The sequence below is a fragment of the Phyllobates terribilis genome, unplaced genomic scaffold (genome assembly GCF_046119375.1).
Source record: "Phyllobates terribilis strain yellow unplaced genomic scaffold, ASM4611937v1 Scaffold_4__5_contigs__length_816908805, whole genome shotgun sequence".
In the NCBI taxonomy this organism is placed as follows: domain Eukaryota; kingdom Metazoa; phylum Chordata; class Amphibia; order Anura; family Dendrobatidae; genus Phyllobates; species Phyllobates terribilis.
Window position 1 is genome coordinate 400350914 of NW_027362764.1, and position 20076 is coordinate 400370989.

Consider the following 20076-nt stretch of genomic DNA (forward strand, 5'->3'; position numbering starts at 1 on the left):
CAGTGGGTCAGTAATAGTGTGTGGTGGCATTTCTTTGGAGGGCCGCACAGCCCTCCATGTGCTCGCCAGAGGTAGCCTGACTGCCATTAGGTACAGAGGTGAGATCCTTAGACCCCTTGTGAGACCATATGCGGGTGCGGTCGGCCGTGGGTTCCTCCTAATGCAGGACAATGCCAGACTTCATGTGGCTGGAGTGTGTCAGCAGTTCCTGCAAGATGAAGGCATTGAAGCTATGGACTGGCCCGCCCTTTCCCCAGACCTGAATCCGATTGAGCACATCTGGGACATCATGTCTCGCTCCATCCACCGTCACGTTGCACCACAGACTGTCCAGGAGTTGGCGGATGCTTTAATCAGGTCTGGGATGAGATCCCACAGGAGCCCATCTGCAACCTCATCAGGAGCATGCCCAGGCATTGTAGGGAGGTCATACAGGCACGTGGAGGCCACACACAATACGGAGCCTCATTTTGACTTGTTTTAAGGACATTACATCAAAGTTGGATCAGCCTGTAGTGTGTTTTTCCACTTTAATTCTGGGGGTGACTCCAAATCCAGGCCTCCATTGGTCAATAAATTTGATTTCCATTGATGATTTTTGTGTGATTTTGTTGTCAGCACATTCAACTTTGTACAGAACAAAGTATTCAATGAGAATATTTAATTCATTCAGATCTATGATGTGTTATTTGAGCGTTCCCTTTATTTTTTTGAGCAGTGTATATTTTTCCATAGAGATCCCCTTTGTGCTGCATATTCTTTTTCTTTTCCTTTTACTAGTTTATAAGATTTATATTAGCAGTGTTTTTAAAACAAAAAAGGCAAATTTTGTTGGGAATTGTGGAAATTTTAATGACTAAAAAACTAAGTTTGGGATATTGTGATAATATACTGGAAATGTGGCCAGTTAGGTCAAATTCACACGTCTGTATTTGAAACAGATATTCTTTTTCTTTTCCTTTTACTAGTTTGCTATATATGCAATGGGTTGATTTCTATTTACCAGGTGCAATGGGTTGATTTCTATTTACCAGGTGGGGCCCACTTTGTAACTTACTCATAAATCTTATAAACAGCACAGAATAGGGCATCATAATATCAAAGAGTATACCTACCGCCCCATGCCAGCCAGGACGATCTTCTGGCACGTGTAAATCTGGAAAAACATTTCTCAGGTACCAATCAAAATTCGAGCACTGCAATCTGTCTCGAAGTAATTTTCGATCAGAAATATCTCCGTATTTTTCCTAGTATAAAATAAAAATAAAAAAAAAATAATAATAATCCTGTAAGCTACAGTAAATTTACTGTGCCATTTATTTTTTACTGTGTATTACAGAGGTCAATGTTAAATGGAAAATTTGTTTTTAGATCAATGTTAGAATGAGATTTAGTAAAGTGGCACTGAGAAGAATTGTATGAAGTAGTGGAGCTTGTTAGCACAAACGCATTAAGGATTTTGCCTCATTTGCAAACAAAGGATTACATATTTGACATTAAGCGGAAGCAATCCTAATGCTGAGTGCCCACGATGCGGATGCGGATTCCGCCGAATAAACGCATTAAAATCGCTTGTTAAGAGGTCTGGGATGTATCCCAATGATAATCCGCATGTGCTGTGCACATGCTGCGGAAATTTCCGCTGCGGATTATCATTGCGGAAAAATCCGCAGCACAACCAATTTGGGCGCAATTTCACGGCGAAATTGCGCCCATTGACTTGCATTGAACCGCATCATATTCGCATGTATACATGCGGATGTTATGCGGTTCAATGCGCGGATGGTACCCGGGTCTGGAGAAGAGGAGACTCTCCTCGAACCCAGGTACCATCGTACCTACAAGTAAAAAGAATAATAAAGTAAAAAAAAAAAAAAAAAAATTATTCATACACACCTCTCCGGCGGCCCCCAGTCTCCACCCCGGCTGCGTCCTCTCTCCTCGGCGTCCTGCGGTGTACTGGCAGGACCTGAAGTCAGCGGTTGTGTGTCCATCAGCTGACTAAATGACATCACCGCAGGTCCTGCCAGTACGCTGCAGGACGCCGAGGAGAGAGGACGCGGCCGGGAGAAGACCGGGGGCCGCCGGAGAGGTGAATATTAGTTGTTTTTTTATTTATTTATTTATTTTTACTTTTTAATTCTTTTTTTACTTTTTAGATGCAGCATTTGAAATAGAAATTTCCTCTAAGTTGGTCACACAATATAAATCCATGCCAGTTGCATGGATTTATATTATGTGACCAACTTGTCAAGCCCTTTTCCAAGTGATGCTCAAAATCGTTTGGAAAAACGCATGTAAAAACGCTGAAAAAAAATGCTGAAAAAACGCGTGGAAAATCCGCATGCGTTTTTTTCTGCCAATGAGATGCAGAAATGCTCAGGAAATTTCGGCTACAAATCTGCATCGTGGGCACATAGCCCAAGCGTCGACACTGTAGTCATGGTGCATTCTTTTTCGCTGAACGCATCGTTTTGCCATGATTTTCAACAATCGTATAAAAAATAAAATTCCAGTTTTACTGGCAAAAAAAGCTGCAGCTTGTGAACTCAGTAAAGTATTTTTTCCTTATACATGTGACAAGGGTAAGGGGGAAGCAGAGCACATTTATTTGAGAACCATGTAAAAATGTACCCATACCTTTCTAGCTGGAGGGTTTCTGTTGTAGAAATGCTCCTTATAGCCATCCATCCACACTTCTGCAGCACGAGCGGTATTCTGTAGAAAATTTGGTCTAGCATAAGGGGCTTTTTTGGGAAAAACATGTCCAACATGGGAACATGGGTGGATCTCAAGAGTCCCACCACACTGCCAAACCTGAAAAGAGCGAAAGGTATATGAAATAAATATTATGTGGCCAAGTCAAATTAATGCTCTAATAAAAATGCTCTAATGCTGAAATAAATAGGGTAATCACATAGTGCCAAATGAACTAGTCGCCAACCAGTATGTGTACAAGTACAGACACAGAGGGCTTTTAAGTGCATGGAGCATGTGTGAACAGATGATACGAGGGTCCTGATTTGGAAGGAAATTTTGTATGGGAAAAAACAGGAATAGTTTGATAAGTCAGGGGAGGTGATAGGCCAATCTAAAGAAATGTGTTTTTAGGGCATGCTTAAAACTGTGGGTATTGGGAATTAATCTTAGTGTCCTGGATAGTGCGTTCCTAAAAATTGGCGCAGTATGCAAGAAGTCTTGGAGATGGGAATGGGAATGGGAGGTTCGGACTATTGAGGATGTTAATCTTAGATCATTAGCAAAACGGAGGGCACGGGTAGGGTGGTAGACTGAGGTGAAGGAGGACATGTAGGGTGGTGCAGAACTGTGGAGCACTTTGTCGCTGAGAGTGATAAGTATATATTGAACTCTGTAGCGGATGGGTAATCAGTGCAATGACTGCCACAGGGTAGAGGCATTGGTGTAGCCGTTGGCAAGGAATATGATCCTGGCTGCTGCATTCAGGATGGATTGGAGTTTAGAAAGAGGGAGACTGATTAGTTGAGAGTTGCAATAGTCCAGACGAGAATGAATAAAAGCGACAGTAAGAGTTTTTGCAGAGTCAAAAGGTAAGAAAAGGTTGAATTCTAAAAGTGTTTTTGAAGTGTAGGTGACATGAGCGAGCAAGTGTTCGGATGTAGAGTGCGAATGAAAGATCTGAATCAAGTATGAACCCAAGACAGTGGGCTTGCTGCTGGGGAGTAATGGTGGAGCCACACACAAAAATGGCAAAATCAGGCATAGGTTAATGGAGGGAGGAAACACAAGGAGTTCAGTTTTTGACAGGTTCAGTTTCAGCTAAAGGGAGGACATAATGTTAGAGACAGTGGAAAGACAATCACTGGTATTTTGTAATAATGCAGGGCCGATGTGAGGAGATGATGTGTAATTGGGTGTCATCGGCATAGAGATGGTACTGAAAAGCGAATCTATTGATTGTTTGTCCAATAGGGGCAGTGCACAAGAAGAAAAGGAGGAGACCTAGGATTGGACCTGGAGGAACCCCGACAATAAGGGGAATGGGAGAGGAAGAGGAGACAGCAAAAAATACAGTGAAGGAGCGGTTAGAGAGATAGGAAGAGAACCAGGAGAGAGCAGTGTCCTTGAGGCCGAAATAGCGGAGTATAGTGAGGAGGAGCTGGTGATCCAGTGTGTCGAATGCTGCAGAGAGATCAAGAAGAGTTATCTGAGAGATAGCAGATTAGACGGGAGTGGACCAAGCGTTCCAGAAGTTTAGAGATGAAAGGAAGATTAGAGACAGGTCTGTAGTTAGCAGCACAGTTCTGGTCGAGGGATGGTTTTTAAGTAATGGATGTATGCTGGAGTGTTTAAATGAGGAGGGAATGATACCAGATGAAAGAGAGAGAGTTTAAATATTTTAGTTAGGGGAGTGGCGACACCCGGGGAAAGGGACTGGAGAAGATGTGAGGGAATAGGGTCACTGGTGTAAGTAGTAGGGCGAGAAGATGCAAAGAGCCTGATCACTTCTTCTTTCTTCTTCCGTGAGTGGTTCAAAGACAGAGAGTGAGCTAGATGCAGTGTGAGCTGCAGGACAGTGCACGGTATTAGGGGATTTAGAGAAAATTTCCTGCCGGATATGGTCAATTTTTTATTTGAAACAATTGGCCAGATCGTCAGTGCTGAGGTCAGTGTCTGTGCCTGCGCCCATGGACTGAAAAAAAGTGTCAAAGGAGACTTTTAGGATTATGGGAAAGTGAGGTGATAAGGGTGTTACAATAGGTTTGTTTGGAGAGGTGAATGGCAAACTTATAATGGATGAAATCTTCGGCCAGACTGGATTTTCACATACATACATACATACATACATACATACATATCTCCAACTATCTAAATACACACACATACATACCTCAGCATAACGGAACACAAGTACAATTTCCAAAATTTTGAAATTACTGAGTTTCATAGAACATTTTTAACCCATAACATGAATGGAAGGTTAATAACTTTCATTACAATAACCTCAGTTTTACTCAAATTAGTTGATGAAAAAATGAATGCAACCCACATCAGTAACCACTACATCTAGTATTTTGTATGACCTACATGATTTTTAAAAGGACAGCACCAAGTCTTCTAGGCATGAAATGAGCAAGTTGGCAACATATTGTAACATCTATCATTTTCCATTCTTCAAGAACAACCTCTTTTAGAGCCTGGTTGTTGGATAGAGAGTGATGCTCAACTTGTCTCTTCAGAATTCCCCATAAATGTTCGGTTGGGTTCAGATCAGGAGACATACTTGGCCACTGGATCACTTTCACCTTGTTCTTCTTCACAAATACAACAGATGTGTGTTTTGGATCATTGTCATGTTGAAAAAGTGCACGTCTATTAAGGGCACAGAGTGATGGTAGCACCTTTTCTTTCAATACAGAGCAGTACAATACAGTCTTGAAGCCATCAGTTCCAAAAGCATTTATTTTAGTTTCCTCACTTCAGAGTATCCATTCCCAGTAGTCTTCATATTTTTCAGCTTGGGGCCCAACAAGTTGTAGGCAGCTTTTTTGTACATGGGCTCTAGGAGAGGCTACCCTTGTGGACGACACCATTGAATGCCATGCCGTATTGTGTCACAAGAAACACTCACCCCGGCTTGGCTTTCTACTTCTAACAGCTGTGAACTTGCATGTCATACTGGAGTACATTTCTGGAATAATTTACGACTTTAAAGTGGCATCCAAACTACACCCACTTTTACAGAACTGGCGTAAAAATGGCAAAGGGCGAAAGAATTTTGTACAACTTCGAGTTGCGTAAAGATTTTTTGACATTTCAATATGGTTTACGCCAGAAAACAGGTGAAGATACCAGGATGAATTGGGCTCCTAGAGTTTTGAGATAATTTTTTTTGGTCATCCTGTTCTGTGTATAAATTTTAGACTACAGTTTCACGAGAACCAGTCACATGATTCATGCAGTCTGAACCATCACCTACATGAATCTGAGACCAGCTCCCTCATTACAAACGTAGCTGAAAGCGCGACTGGGAACAAGTAAACTAGTACAGAAGTGACTAGTCCAAGAGGTGTCCCCACTAACTAGGGAGAAATTTGTCAGTCTAACTGAGCAGGCAGGGAGAACCCAGGGGACATATCTCTGGACATTCGCCTTGATCTTGGCTGCACTTTCAACAATGTTTTTCTCTGAAATACAGCATTTCAAATTAAAACATATGTTTGCTATGCAGGAGATACAGGATTCATGGAGTATGAATCAGAAAGTGGCATGTTTCCTTTAAAGCAAACCTTCTTATCCCCCCTCATCTTCCAAGCTGCCTGTGCTCAATTGCAAAAGTCACAAAATACCACACAACACTACATTCCACAAGTTCACTCATAGTCTGGTGAGAACACGATGAGGACTAAATACATGACATTTTGCTCAAAACTAATATTTTTACATTAATACACATACTCTGAATGAAAGCTCCAAGTTTTCACCACCCCAGACTTCCATGCCCATGTCATAAGTACCAAGGTATTCAAAATATTTTTTGCTAACAGCAAACAGTCCACCAGCCATAGTTGGAGACCTAAAAGAATAAAAACAAAAGATTTACATCAAATTAACAGAAAGACAACAAACAAAAACATACTCCCAATTATGCACATAAATGAATGGCATATGGCGTATTGGCTTTGGAAATATGGCTTCAATAAATTACTTTTTCCAAAAACCATATGTAAAACTAAAAGTTGTCAGGCTGTAACCATTCCATTGAAAAGTGGAACAACGTTATACTACTATACAGAAACACTCAACCCAGTTTGCTCTACAGTCAGCATCTGTACAGTCTGAAATGGATGCATACAGGACAAGCGTTAGGTTTGGTGACTTTTTAACAAATTCGAAGAATTCTGACACTGAAGCAGTTATATGACATTATGGTCTTGAAATAAGAATTTTCTTTAGCTTTCTGCCAAGCGACATACTATAAAATGCAAGGGTATAGGGGGCTGAACTGTACCGATTGCTAAAATAAACAGGCCACTGTACTCCAAGGTTAGCTCAACAAGATACGTCCATAAATCAAAGCACCCAGAGGTACCCCCGACAACCTACTAAACATCACCCCAGGTTACAATGAACCACCCAAGGAACAGGGCGATCCATCCAAAATGAAATCAATAATTTTTATTGGGATGTGGTGGTCAGCTTCCCCTTACCCCGAAACACGCGTCGGGATAAGGGGAAGCTGACCACCATATCCTTTTGACTGTGTCCAACAGGTAATATGTTTATAGGCACTTCAATTACTTTGCACAGACTCTTACTTCTGGTTATGGTGACCATGTGTTACTAGTGTTCATACGGATTGAGGCATAGTATATGGACTAAGTAGAATTTGATTACCCACCCTCTTTTTTATGTCTCCTGGTACATGTATTTAGACATAGGGTATGGTGTATACTTAGCATTTGTCTATACTTTCAACACATGATGCGGTTTGCTGTTCCACTACTTAGCATGTATTCTATGTATTTGGTGATTATTACATACATTTTGTGTGGTGTTAAGTTTTCCCATTTGTATAGTATTCTGCTTTTTTAATTAGTTTTTAATAATGATGATTAATAAAAATTATTGATTTTATTTTGGATGGATCGCCCTGCCCTGTTCCTTGGGTAGTTTATTGCAACCTGGGGTGGTGTTTAGCACTGTACTCCAAGGCCTGTGCCCTTTCATTGTCGAACTTCGAAAAATTCTAATGATTCACTCACTTCAATGGGGCTATAACATGATCCAAAATATGTTCTGACATGTTTTGAAGACATGTTATATATGATGCATATAAGTGAACCTTTCTTTCAAATAGAAAAGATTAAAGATATGTCAACAAGCTACGTTTTTGCTACATTTCCCCCCTCCCCCGACAAAACAACGCAGCGTTTTAATTTATTAGCAAAGTCAATTAAGTTTCTGAAATCCCATGCACATGCTGCTGATTTTTTCCTTGCAGATTTGAAGCAGTTCCTAATCTGCAGCTTGTTAATTCTGTGTTTTGCTGCGTTTTTCACACTTCCAAATGAACGGTGAAAAAATACGTATCATAAACGCAGGCAAAATTGCACGTCTTTTTATGGAGAGAGTTTTCCCTGCCAACACTTCAGTATTTGCGATATTTTTTCTGCTACAAATATTGAACTATTTTTTATTGGGCAGCACAAAGACCATTTCCGGTACTTGAATGCATCTATTCATACATTCATGAAAAGTCAATGGATCCAAATCTGAGATTCATAAGATTCACAGGATTCTCATCTGGGTTCTCATATCAGACTCAGTCACTCAGTCATACAAGTTAATGGGGATTCAAATGCTTCCAACTTGTTTCCGTGTCTTGTGGATCTGTTGCTTAGTGATCAATTTGAATAAAAACATATGACCTTTCAGGGGTCTTTTTATTGACCTGGGAACAAACGCATCACTTCAGTTAAAGGGGTTTTCCTACGAACAAAAGTTCATTTTAATCAATAGATCTTGGAATAATAATAAGTTCCACATAGTAACATAGTAACGTAGGTTGAATAAAGACCTAGGTCCATCAAGTTCAACCTTCCTCCCCCAATTGTACTCCCCATACCAACACTACACTAACTTACTGGAACTAGGCCTCACAAATGAACTACCATTTTTATTTTATTATTACAATTACAAATGAACCAGTTTATAATTTTTTAATTAGTTTTATTTTTGTATTACTGTTATGGTATTACTAAAATCCCTGTACCTAAATCTGTTGATCCAGTAGAAGGCAAAAACCCCAGGATAGATTCAGCCAGTTTGCATCACGGGGAAAAATTCCTTCTTGACCCCGAGAAAAGCGATCAGTACAAGAACCCTGGATCAAAAGTACTATTATAGGTGTAATATTTTGTCTAATTTAACTGTAGCCCACAATGTTATGTGTATCAAGGAAATCATCCAGCCCTTTTTAGAAAGCTGTTATAGTGTCTCCCATTACTACCTCTTGTGGTAAGGCATTCCACAGTATGACTTCATTGACTGTAAAGAACCCTTATCTGCTTACTTAGGTGCGGGAATCACCTTTCTTCCACCCATAATGAGTGCCCTCTGGTCCTTAGTATGGTCTTTGGGAGGAATAAGTCATGTGCTAGTCCTTTGTACTGACCTCACATATATTTATTCATGTAAATGAGATCCCCTCTGAGGTGTCGTTTTTCTAAGCTAAACAAGCTCAACTTTTTCAACCTGTCATCATATGAGAGTCTTTCCATACCTTGTAATAATCTAGTGGCCGCCTTTGAACTGACTAACTTCTGAATATCTTTTTTAAAATGTGGAGCCCAAAACTGGATTCCATATTCTAGATGTGGCCTCACCAGTGATCTATAAAAGGGGTAACAATACGTTGGGAACAAGAGATTTTATTTCTCTTTTTATACACCCTAAAATCTGGTTTGCTTTTGCGGCTGCTGCTTGACATTGAGTACTGCTGCTCAACTTACTTGTAACCAGAATACCCAAATCCTTCTCCTGTTCTATAATCCCGAGTATACTCCCATTTAATGTGTATGTAGCAATAGGATTACTCAGTCCTAGGTGCATTACTCTACATTTATCTACATCAAACCTCATCTGCCAGATAAATCACATCAGCCGCATTACCAACATCCAGATTTGCATTTACCTCCTCATAGAACCCCAACATGTTGGTTAGACACAACCTATTTTTCATGAATCCGTGCGGATGATCATTTATTATTATATTCTCTGTGATGTAACTCTGCAGGTCATCTCTTATGATGCCTTCAAAAACTTTGCACACTACTGATGTGAGACTTACTGGACAGTAGTTACCTGCATCCACCTTACCTTTCTTAAAAATCTGTACCACATTGGCTATCCTCCAATCCTGTGGCACTACCCCTGTTACAAGAGAGTCTAAGAATACGAGATACAGCGGTTTATCAATTACTGAGCCCAATTCCCTCAGTATCCGTGGATGAATACCATCTGGTCCAGAGGATTTGTCAATGTTTAATTTGTTCAGATGCAGGCGTACTTCCTTTTGTGTTAAACTAGTTATATTAGGAGGTGAACTTTGATTTTTGCCCTGTTGAAAGATCCCTGGAACACAGACTGTTTGTTGGTGAACCCGGATGAAGTGTGTCTGTTTAATATCTCAGCCTTTTCTTTGTCCTCTATAATTATCTTATTATTATTATCATCTTTTAAGGGGCCGATACCATCTGATTTACTCTTTTTGGCATTGATGTATGTATACATTTTTTTGGGGATTTAATTTAATGTCCCTGGCGATTTGTTGCTCTGTAGATAATTTTGCCAGCTTGATTTCTTTTTTACATTTCTCATTAAGGTCTTTATACTCCTGAAATGCTATTTCTGTATTCTCGGCCATCAAGATTTTGAATGCCCTTTGTTTTTGTCTTATTAAACTTTGTACTGTCTTATTTATCCATAATGGTTTATTTTTATTCCTGGCCATTTTATTACCAGAGGGTAATAAAAGCCACAATTGAATGTATTTAAATAAAATGTTCCTGTTCAGAGATAATCTTATAAATGTGCCCCTGCTGTGTACTGTGTAATGGCTGTGCCGGACCATGCAGGAACATGGTCTGATCATATCACAGCTCCTGGGCAGGGGAGGAAGTAAAATATTATACAGACATTACAGCAGGGGATCACAGTGGATTCTTTTTGTGAGGTAAAATATTTCCCTGCTGCTTTTAAACAATGTTTTACTTCAAAGAAAGAATCAGCTGTGAGCCCATGCTGTAATATCTGTATACTCTTTAGCTTCCTCTCCTGCCCAGGAGCTGTGGTATGATCAGACCATGTTCCTGTACGGTCAGACACAGCCATTACACAGTACACAGCAGGGGCACATTGATAAGATTATCTAAGCACAGGGACATTTTATTTAAATATATTCAATTGTGGAACTTATTATTATTCCAGGAACTATTAATTAAAATTAACCTTTGTTCGTGGGAAAACCCCTTAAAAAAAAAAAAAAAAAAAAAAAAAAATCGGATTCAACTAGCACACCTCATGGATGCAGTGAGGATAACCCCTGAGGAAAAAAAAATTCAGTTTCTCACAAAGTCCTGTGTGAATGTAACATCACAATGTTATAGAAGAAAAACTCTATGTGGTTTTCTAACCATTGGGTAATTGCAATAAAGGGAAAAAAAAAGCGGGGTGAAAAACTATAAGGTTTCCCAAACTGTGAAATAAGGAAAGGGAAGTAAAAAATTGGAAGCGCAATCTAATCCTGCTAAAAAAAACATGTGTTATCCTTAAGTGGTTTCCACTTTCAGAAAAGTGGACCTCAAATACTCTAAAATAAACACAGCAGTTACTTACCCTCCCTGGATCTACTGCATGTATCATCAGTGCTGAGGTAAGAAGAGGCTGCTCAGACTGCTGTCCACCTGTCTTTCTTACCGAATACTGGAGATACCAGGAGTAATGAGGTAAGAATACGCTGCTCACACTGCTGCCCACATGGTCTTTCTGAATGCTGAGTGTCTGCCAAGACATGAAGATAACATACTATATACTGTAAAGTTATCTTCAGAACACAACAGCATAGTTTCCCAGGCACTGGGCACCTGTCCTATTAAAATTCTAAGACAAGTTTCTGTCATTGAAACAAGATGGTGACCATTTTAACTCTATAGCGAGTACCTCCCTAGGTAAAACAAGTGAGATTTGGTAATTAAAAAGGTATTTAAGATTTATTTTATTTATACAAGGAGACATTTCCTTTAGTTATTATTTCTATTCCTGGAAAACTCCTTTAGGAGGAAAGTGACTCCATGGATCAGTATGGGTTCTAGAGATCAAAATGTCACTGTCACTGGGATACCACAACAGAGAGGGGCCAGAAGATCATGGCGCATGGTTACACAAACCCCTGCATATATTAGATCTGCACCACCTTCCTGTTAGCAGTGCAGGTTTTCCTTGCTCTGTTATTGCAAGGGTTAATCAGTTCTTTTTGTATCTCTTGGAGCTCTCCATCCTGAATGGTCTCAGCTATTCTGTGTTTGCCACTGTTCTCAGGTATATATGGTCACCTCTTGCACTAGGGCATTGCTTGTGAAAGTTTACAACTTCCTGGTTTGATGTTGAAGGAGTAGTCTGAATTAGTAGCAGTTGGTTGGTGTTGTTTCAGGAGATATCGGTGTGGATTTGGTATTTTGTGTTATCTTAATCCTTTACCCATTTGGTTTACCCCTCCTACCATTCCCTTAAATTTCCACTTGTTGTTTTGGGAGTGTATTTGTAGGATTGTAGTTTTCTTTTACCCGTGGTCTTTTTCCCCTGTCTTTCAGGTTTATATCATCCTATACACTTCTGTCCATACCTTCCTGAGTAGGGGGTGGAAACAGATCAGCATGCATAAAAGAGCATAGCAAGGAACGACACCCCAGTATCTCCACCATCAGGTGTAATCTGGGGGGAACAGTGATAGCCTAGGGTTCTCTTAGCTTGAGAGGCAGGGAAGGTGCCCATTGCCCTGGGAAATTCTGCTACAGTATCATGACAGTCACTTTTATGCCATAATTAGTGGATAATACTATAAACTTATGTAGAGGAGAAAACCCCTTTTAAATAAGTGAAAGTTAATGGTTCTCAAAAATATGTTCATAAAAAAGGAAATGTGACAGATTCCCTTTTAGTGATACCATATATGTTAGACAAGAGCATTCTACAAGATACAATTGGCGTGCAGCATTTCTATAATACTGCTGACCGGTAACATTAAAAATGTTGCACAACTTTAAGCACTGTATTAATTACAATTTTAGACCTAAGTCTATTTTTGGAAACATAACAGGTATAATTACAGTTAAGTAGTGAAAGATATTCTGTGCTGACAACATAATTAAGCGAATACCACATCCAATACTCATCTAAGAGATAAAACAAAGCAATGAGCTTTGTTGCGCTTGGATACGAGCAAGCAGCAAATCTGTCATTAAACATCTTTGATATCTTCAGTTAGTGCTAGTGTCAGCTTAACAAGTAAAACCGGAAAGGCAGCTTGCTGATCTCGGAGAATTAGGTAGCACACCAAGGGAGAAACTTCTACCAGCTGTAGAGTCACCTGCTCATTCAAATTAGCATAAAGGTATGACTACAGTACTTTGATGCATGTAATAGTCTTTACAAAAGGTGCAGATATGGGAAGATACAAAAATACATAAAAAGAAACACTAGAAAGGATTGAAGTCAGCCCCAAAATTAGAGATAATCATGGAAACAATAGCCGCGTTAAGATCCAAACGGTCATCGACAGTTTGCAAGTTGTAGTTATAGTTGTGTGCATTTGCTGAGAGTACTAGAAAAGGGTTGCCTCCCACTCTCCACAGAAAATCACTCACCCTGTCCGTATGTTTTTCATGTCGGTTACACCTTCGGCCCTCCTGTATGCAAAAATAGCTTCCTTTCTGTGTTTACAGAAACCGGTTTTAGCATGTAATTTCCAAGTGCGTGATATCGTACACACACACACACACACTACATGAAATCAGTAAGAACATATTCTACAACAGAGACCCGACCTTCTAAAATAGATACTGTACATATATTGCTCATTGGTGGCATTGGGGTGCTCTTATATATTGTTGGGCAGCTCTCCTGATCTAATAGTATAGGAGTCACCAGTAAGCTCCAAGCCAGCGTGGTACACTACACGGTCATTGGATATAAAAAGTCTACACAACCCTGTTAAAATGACAGGTTTTGTTGTGAAAAATCATACCAAGAAGCATCATATCCTTTCACCGTTAATTCATATAAGAATATTCCCAATTCTAAAAATTCATTTCCATATTCACTGTCAAATACAATTGGAGTAGTATAAAATATAACTTAATATTTATTTATATTAAAGCCAACCACAAAACACAAAAATGTATCAATTGTCTCACAGAGCCAAATAAATACAGTGCCTTGTGAAAGTATTTGGCCCCCTTGAACTTTTCTACCTTTTGCCACCTTTCTTGCTTCAAACATAAAGATATAAAATTCTAATTTTTGGGGGAAGAATCAACAACAAGTGGGACACAATCGTGAAGTGGAACGAAGTTTATTGGATATTTTAAACTTTTTTAAAAAATTAAAAACTGAAGAAGTGGGGCGTGCAATATTATTCGGCCCCTTTACTTTCAGTGCAGCAAACTCACTCCAGAAGTTCAGTGAGGATCTCTGAATGATCCAATGTTGTCCTAAATGACTGGTAATGATAAATAGAATCCACCTGTGTGTAATCAAGTCTCTGTATAAATGCACCTGCTCTGTGATAGTCTCAGGCTGCGTGCCCACGTTGCGTATTACAAGCGTATATGCTGCGGAATTTCCGCAGCGTAAATGCTTGTAAAACGCATGTATATCCGCATCCCATGATCCCCAATGGCATTCCGCAATGTCAATGCCAATGCTGCGGATTTTTCCGCAGCGTATATACTGCGGTCAAAAATCCGCAGCATGTTCATTAATTTTGCGTTTCCGCATGCGGAATCGATGTGCGGATGGTACCCAAGTCTGGAGGAGAGGAGACTCTCATCCAGACCTGGGTACCAAAGAACCTGTAAAAAAAAAGAATAAAATAAAGTTTATACTTATCTTCTGATGTTTTCCCTCTGTCGCGCTGTTGTGTGAAGGACCTGCCACGTCATCGAGTCATGTGACCCATCACATGACTCAATGACGTCACCGCAGGTCCTGCACACAACAGCGTGAGCCGCTCAAGACTCCGGACGGTGCCGAGAATGCATCGGTAGGTGAGTATAAACTTTCTTTTTTTTATTTTTTACCATTCGGATTCTTTTTTTTTTTAACCATTACTTGGTCACACTATATAAATCCATGCCGGTTGCATGGATTTATATAGTGTGACCAAGTCGTCAAGCACTTTTCCAAGTGATGCTTAAATCACTTGGAGAAGTGCTTGATAACCCGCATGCGGAAATGCATGCAAAGACGCTGCAAAGACGCCTCACAAACGCTTCTACCTGGCGGGAAAACCGCATGTAAAATCCGCATGCGATTTTCCCGCCAGGGAGAAGCGTAAAAAATATGCTTCAGTTCAGCAACGTGGGCACATAGCCTCAGGGTTCTGTTTCAAGTGCAGAGAGCATCATGAAGACCAAGGAACACACCAGGCAGGTCCGAGATACTGTTGGGGCGAAGTTTAAAGCCGGATTTGGATACAAAAAGATTTCCCAAGTTTTAAACATATCAAGGAGCACTGTGCAAGCGATCATATTGAAATGGAAGGAGTATCAGACCACTGTAAATCTACCAAGGCCCGGCCGTCCCTTTAAACTTTCATCTCGAACAAGGAGAAGACTGATCAGAGATGCAGCCAAAAGTCCCATGATCACTCTGGATTAACTGCAGAGATCTACAGCTGAGGTGGGAGAGTCTGTCCTTTATGGAAGAGTGGCAAGAAGAAAGCCATTTCTCAAAGATATCTATAAAAAGTCTAGTTTGAAGTTTGCCACAAGCCACCTGGCAGACACACCAAACATGTGGAATAAGGTGCTCTGGTCTGATAAAACCAAAATCGAACTTTTTGGCCAACGATATGCAAAATGATATCTTTGGCGTAAAGGCAACACAGCTCATCACCCTCAAAACACCATCCCCACTGTCAAACATGGTGGTGGCAGCACAATGGTTTGGGCCTGCTTTTCTTCAGCAGGGACAGGGAAGATGGTTATAATTGATGGGAAGATGGACGGAGCCAAATACAGGACCATTCTGGAAGAAAACCTGTTGGAGTCTGCAAAAGACCTGAGACTGGGACGGAGATTTATCTTCCAACAGGACAATGATCCCAAACAAAGCAAAATCTACAATGGAATGGTTCAAAAATAAACGTATCCAGGTGTTAGAATGGCCAAGTCAAAGTCCAGACCTGAATCCAATCGAGAATCTGTGGAAAGAGCTGAAAACTGCTGTTCACAAGCGCCCTCCATCCAACCTCAATGACCTCGAGCTGTTTTGCAAGGAAGAATGGGCAAGAATTTCAGCCTCTCGATGTGCAAAACTGATAGACATACCCCAAGTGACTTGCAGCTGTAATCGCAGCAAAAGGTGGCGCTACAAAGTATTAACTCAAGGGGGCCGAATAATATTGCACGCCCCACTTTTCAGTTTTTAATTTTTTAAAAAAGTTTAAAATATCCAATAAATTTCGTTCCACTTCACGATTGTGTCCCACTTGTTGTTTATTCTTACCAAAAAAATTTGGATTTTATATCTTTATGTTTGTAGCCAGCAATGTGGCAAAAGGTAGAAAAGCTCAAGGGGGCCAAATACTTTCACAAGACACTGTATATCATACAACAACCGTTATTTTCTAATAATCCTGGTAGCAATTACTGTGAGGTTTGTAACATTCCTGGCGGCATGCTTTCTGCTTGTTTCTTATAGCTACTGTGTGCACAGTCCTAATGCGTCCCCAGCCTATTGCTATGAGTCACTGGATACTTAAACCCCCTCCACCCAGTAGGAGGTGCCTGAGCAACACCTGCACTCAGTTTGTCTTTGCAACTGAGTTGCCAGGTCCTGTCTTGTATCTAGTCTGTTCTGCCACCCTTGGCGCTGAGTACCCAGGGCCGCTACCTGTACCTGTGACTTCTAGTCAGTTTCTGTCACCCTGGGGGCTGAGTTCCCAGTATGGTTCCTGTATCTTGTTCCTGGTTCTGGCCCTGTGAACAGTGTCCTAGTCCGTTACTTGTTTGTCTCTATGTCTGTATCTTCCCTTTTTCCTGCAGTATCTGAACCTGCACCTAACTCCAACTCGTTGTCTCTGTACTTCTGTTTGTGAGTGTTGTGTCCACTCGCTACTTCATTGCAAGTACCTTGTGTGTATCTGGTTCTGCTCGTTCTGTTTCCCTGCCTCTGTATCTAACTCCTGTGTTCCAGTTCTCTTTTTGTGCTCTCAGTCTGTTCCATGTGAACAGATCCCTGTCCCGTCTACTGCATCTGCGGGTTTTGCTCTGCTTCGCTTGTTCATTGCATCTGCGGGTTTTGCTCTGCTTTGCTAGTTCACCACATCTGCGGTTTTGCTCAGCTTTGCTAGTTCACCGCATCTGCGGGTTTTGCTCTGCTTTGCTAGTTCACCGCATCTGCGGGTTTTGCTCTGCTTTGCTAGTTCACCGCATCTGCGGGTTTTGCTCTGCTTTGCTAGTTCACCGCATCTGCGGGTTTTGCTCTGCTTTGCTTGTTCACCGCATCTGCGGGTTTTGCTCTGCTTTGCTTGTTCACCGCATCTGCGGGTTTTGCTCTGCTTTGCTAGTTCACCGCATCTGCGGGTTTTGCTCTGCTAGTTCACCGCATCTGCGGGTTTTGCTCTGCTTTGCTAGTTCACCGCATCTGCGGTTTTGCTCTGCTCGTTCACCGCATCTGCGGGTTTTGCTTCGCTCTGCTTGTCTACCGCACCTGCAGCTCTGTTCCTGTATCCCAGTCTGTACTGGTCCCTATCTTGCCTACGTTCCTACTTGCCAGTACCCGCCTGTCTGCATGTCAGCCGTGCCTGCCTGTGCCCACCTGTCTGCATGCCAGCCGTGCCTGCCTGTGCCCACCTGTCTGCATGCCAGCCGTGCCTGCCAGTACCCACCAGTCAATATGCCAGTTTAACCTGCCTGTTCCTGCATTCCCCGGTGTGGGTCAACAGCTGTGACCGGGGTCTGACCTGGAGTAGCACCTGGTCCCTCTGCTCAGTTCCTCCCTGGTTCACAGAGTCGACTGAGCCGCCGTGCGACCTTGGTCGGATCGGGTTGATACTTAGTTACGCCCCTCCAGGCACTCCTCGGTTCATGGTACAGTGGGATCACTAATCACGCTCACGCCAGTCAGTCCGGGCGCGAGCGTAACAATGTTTAAGCAATATTTAGTGATGGTTTACTGTGAAAGCCAGAATTCTTGCTGGTTCATAGGTGATCAAATACTTATTTTGTGCATTAAAATGCAATTTAATTATTTAGAAATCAGACAATGTGATTTTCTGCTTTTTATTTTTAGATTCTCTCTCTCACGGTTGAAGTGTACATGCAATAAAAATTAGACCTCTCCATTCTTTATAGGTGGGAAAACTTGCAAAATTGGCAGTATATCAAATACTCATTTTCCCCACTGCAAATCATCAAGATCAGCTGCAGGCAGCTCCCTTTGCAATTATTGACCATTGACCCAGGTGTGCTCGATGGGAGACAACTCCTAAGACGCTGCAGGCCATGGTAGCATGTTTCGGCCACAATAGCACAAGAAACATGCAGCCTGGTGTTGTTAAGTTAGAAAACAACTCCTGGAACACTTTGGAAAAATGGCCATACCACTGGTTCCGTGACTAATTCAATGCAACGCCAAGCTGTACCTGGAATGAGGACTTGAGTTCAGTTATCGTACATTATACCAGCCTATACCATAATCCTGCGAGGAGGACCAGTGTGACGTTCCCTAGTGAGGGCCTCTTCATAGCACTGCCAAGAGTTTATTCTTGGTGTTGCAATTTTAATGTTAACGAGTGTATATATACATACGTTACATTTTATAAATAGAAAAAGTTAAGCCAGTAATTGTAAGGGAGTCAACTAGCTCACATTAGAAAAAGTTGTTTTTCTGTAGAGGTGTCATCTATAAATAACACAAAATTGCTTCACAATTGGCAAAGCACAAGAACTAAATCAAGAGGCCAGAAATAGGATGAAAAGTACTATGATTACAGTGCTAGCCAAAACGTCCTAAGTGTAGAGGGAAGTATCTGAAAACAAATATAATGTATATGAAGTATAGTACTTTATAAATAAAGGGCAAGTCTTGAATTGTCATCATCAGAATCATGTTACATGCTGGAAGGGGCAACCCCCCAGATAAATTCACAAGATATACACTAAATGTTATATAGAGGAGATGACCCCATATAGGAATCCTCTTTTAGCATAGCAAAACATATAGCTCTCCTCATTTGCTTGCTGGATGTAAGACCTATTATTTTTCCAAGGAGAAAACCTCCAACTGAGACATTGAAATTAAGGAGCAGCTGAAAAGGCATAGTTCCTTAGCTTTACAAATCACATTTACTTAAATGGAACTACCCAAAAATGATGGGCTACATTCATTATAATTTACCATAAAGATTTATATGATATACTGAATAGTGGTGTATACATTGGGCTCTAGCATCAGCACATCAGCAAAGTCCTCAGCGCTTGGCCCATGTCCCTCCTAGGCATTAATGCTGCTCTGGAGTGCCAACACTAAAATGAACACAGACATGAATGCCTTCATCAGAGATGTATGCTCTTTTAAAGGTCACAGTGGTCCTGGCAACAGGTAAACCAAATAAAATATAAACCAAATTATAGTTCATCAGGCATGGGACAATTAAAAGGCTTGTCTGGTGATAACAAGTTGGTTGTTCGACTATTGGGACAATACCAATCAACAGAATTAGGAATTTTCACAACCCCTGATGGGGTACTTTTATCTCAAAAAAATAGAGCGGCAGGTCAGAGGTATGACCAATGCTTCATTCATTCTATATGGGGCTGACGGAAACAAATGAGGGCAGCACTCGGCAACCCTACAAGGAATGAATGGAGCGGCGGTCGGGCATGCTCACTGCCACTGCATTCCATTGGGTATAAAAGTGCCCCATTCTTATTAGTGGGGTCTGAGCGGTCAGACACCCACCGATCAATAAGTTATCACCTACCTTGTGGATAAGTAGGAACTTGTTTTCATCAAACAACCTCTTTAAAAGGCTTTCACTTAATTATTAGGTATGATGGATGTGATACTATCTGGAGACACCGGACAATATTTTCCTAGTCTTATAACAAAAAAAACAGATTTAAAAAAAAAAAAAAAAAAAAAAAGGCGACACTTTTGTCTTTTTTTTTTTTTACAAAATAACAGGATTTTTACAAAACCATAAAAACTTTAGCCTAATGGTTGTGATGTAAGGCTTTATTTACACAGGATAATAGCGCAAGTTCACTTCTTCAAGTCTGTACAGTACTATTTGGATGTGAATTTCAC

The 20076-nt window shown here is 40.9% G+C and overlaps 1 protein-coding gene across 1 annotated transcript in view; it reads right to left on the reverse strand.

Annotated features, from left to right (window-relative positions):
* GALNT4 (polypeptide N-acetylgalactosaminyltransferase 4) overlaps positions 1 to 20076 on the reverse strand; it is a 76940-nt gene that overhangs the window by 9377 nt on the left and 47487 nt on the right. Inside the window, exons 6-8 of the mRNA XM_073678505.1 lie at positions 6439 to 6556; positions 2641 to 2817; positions 1116 to 1247 (exon numbers count right to left, since the gene is read on the reverse strand). Of these exons, the coding sequence (XP_073534606.1) occupies positions 1116 to 1247; positions 2641 to 2817; positions 6439 to 6556 (427 nt within the window). The remainder of the gene's footprint in view (positions 1 to 1115; positions 1248 to 2640; positions 2818 to 6438; positions 6557 to 20076) is intronic.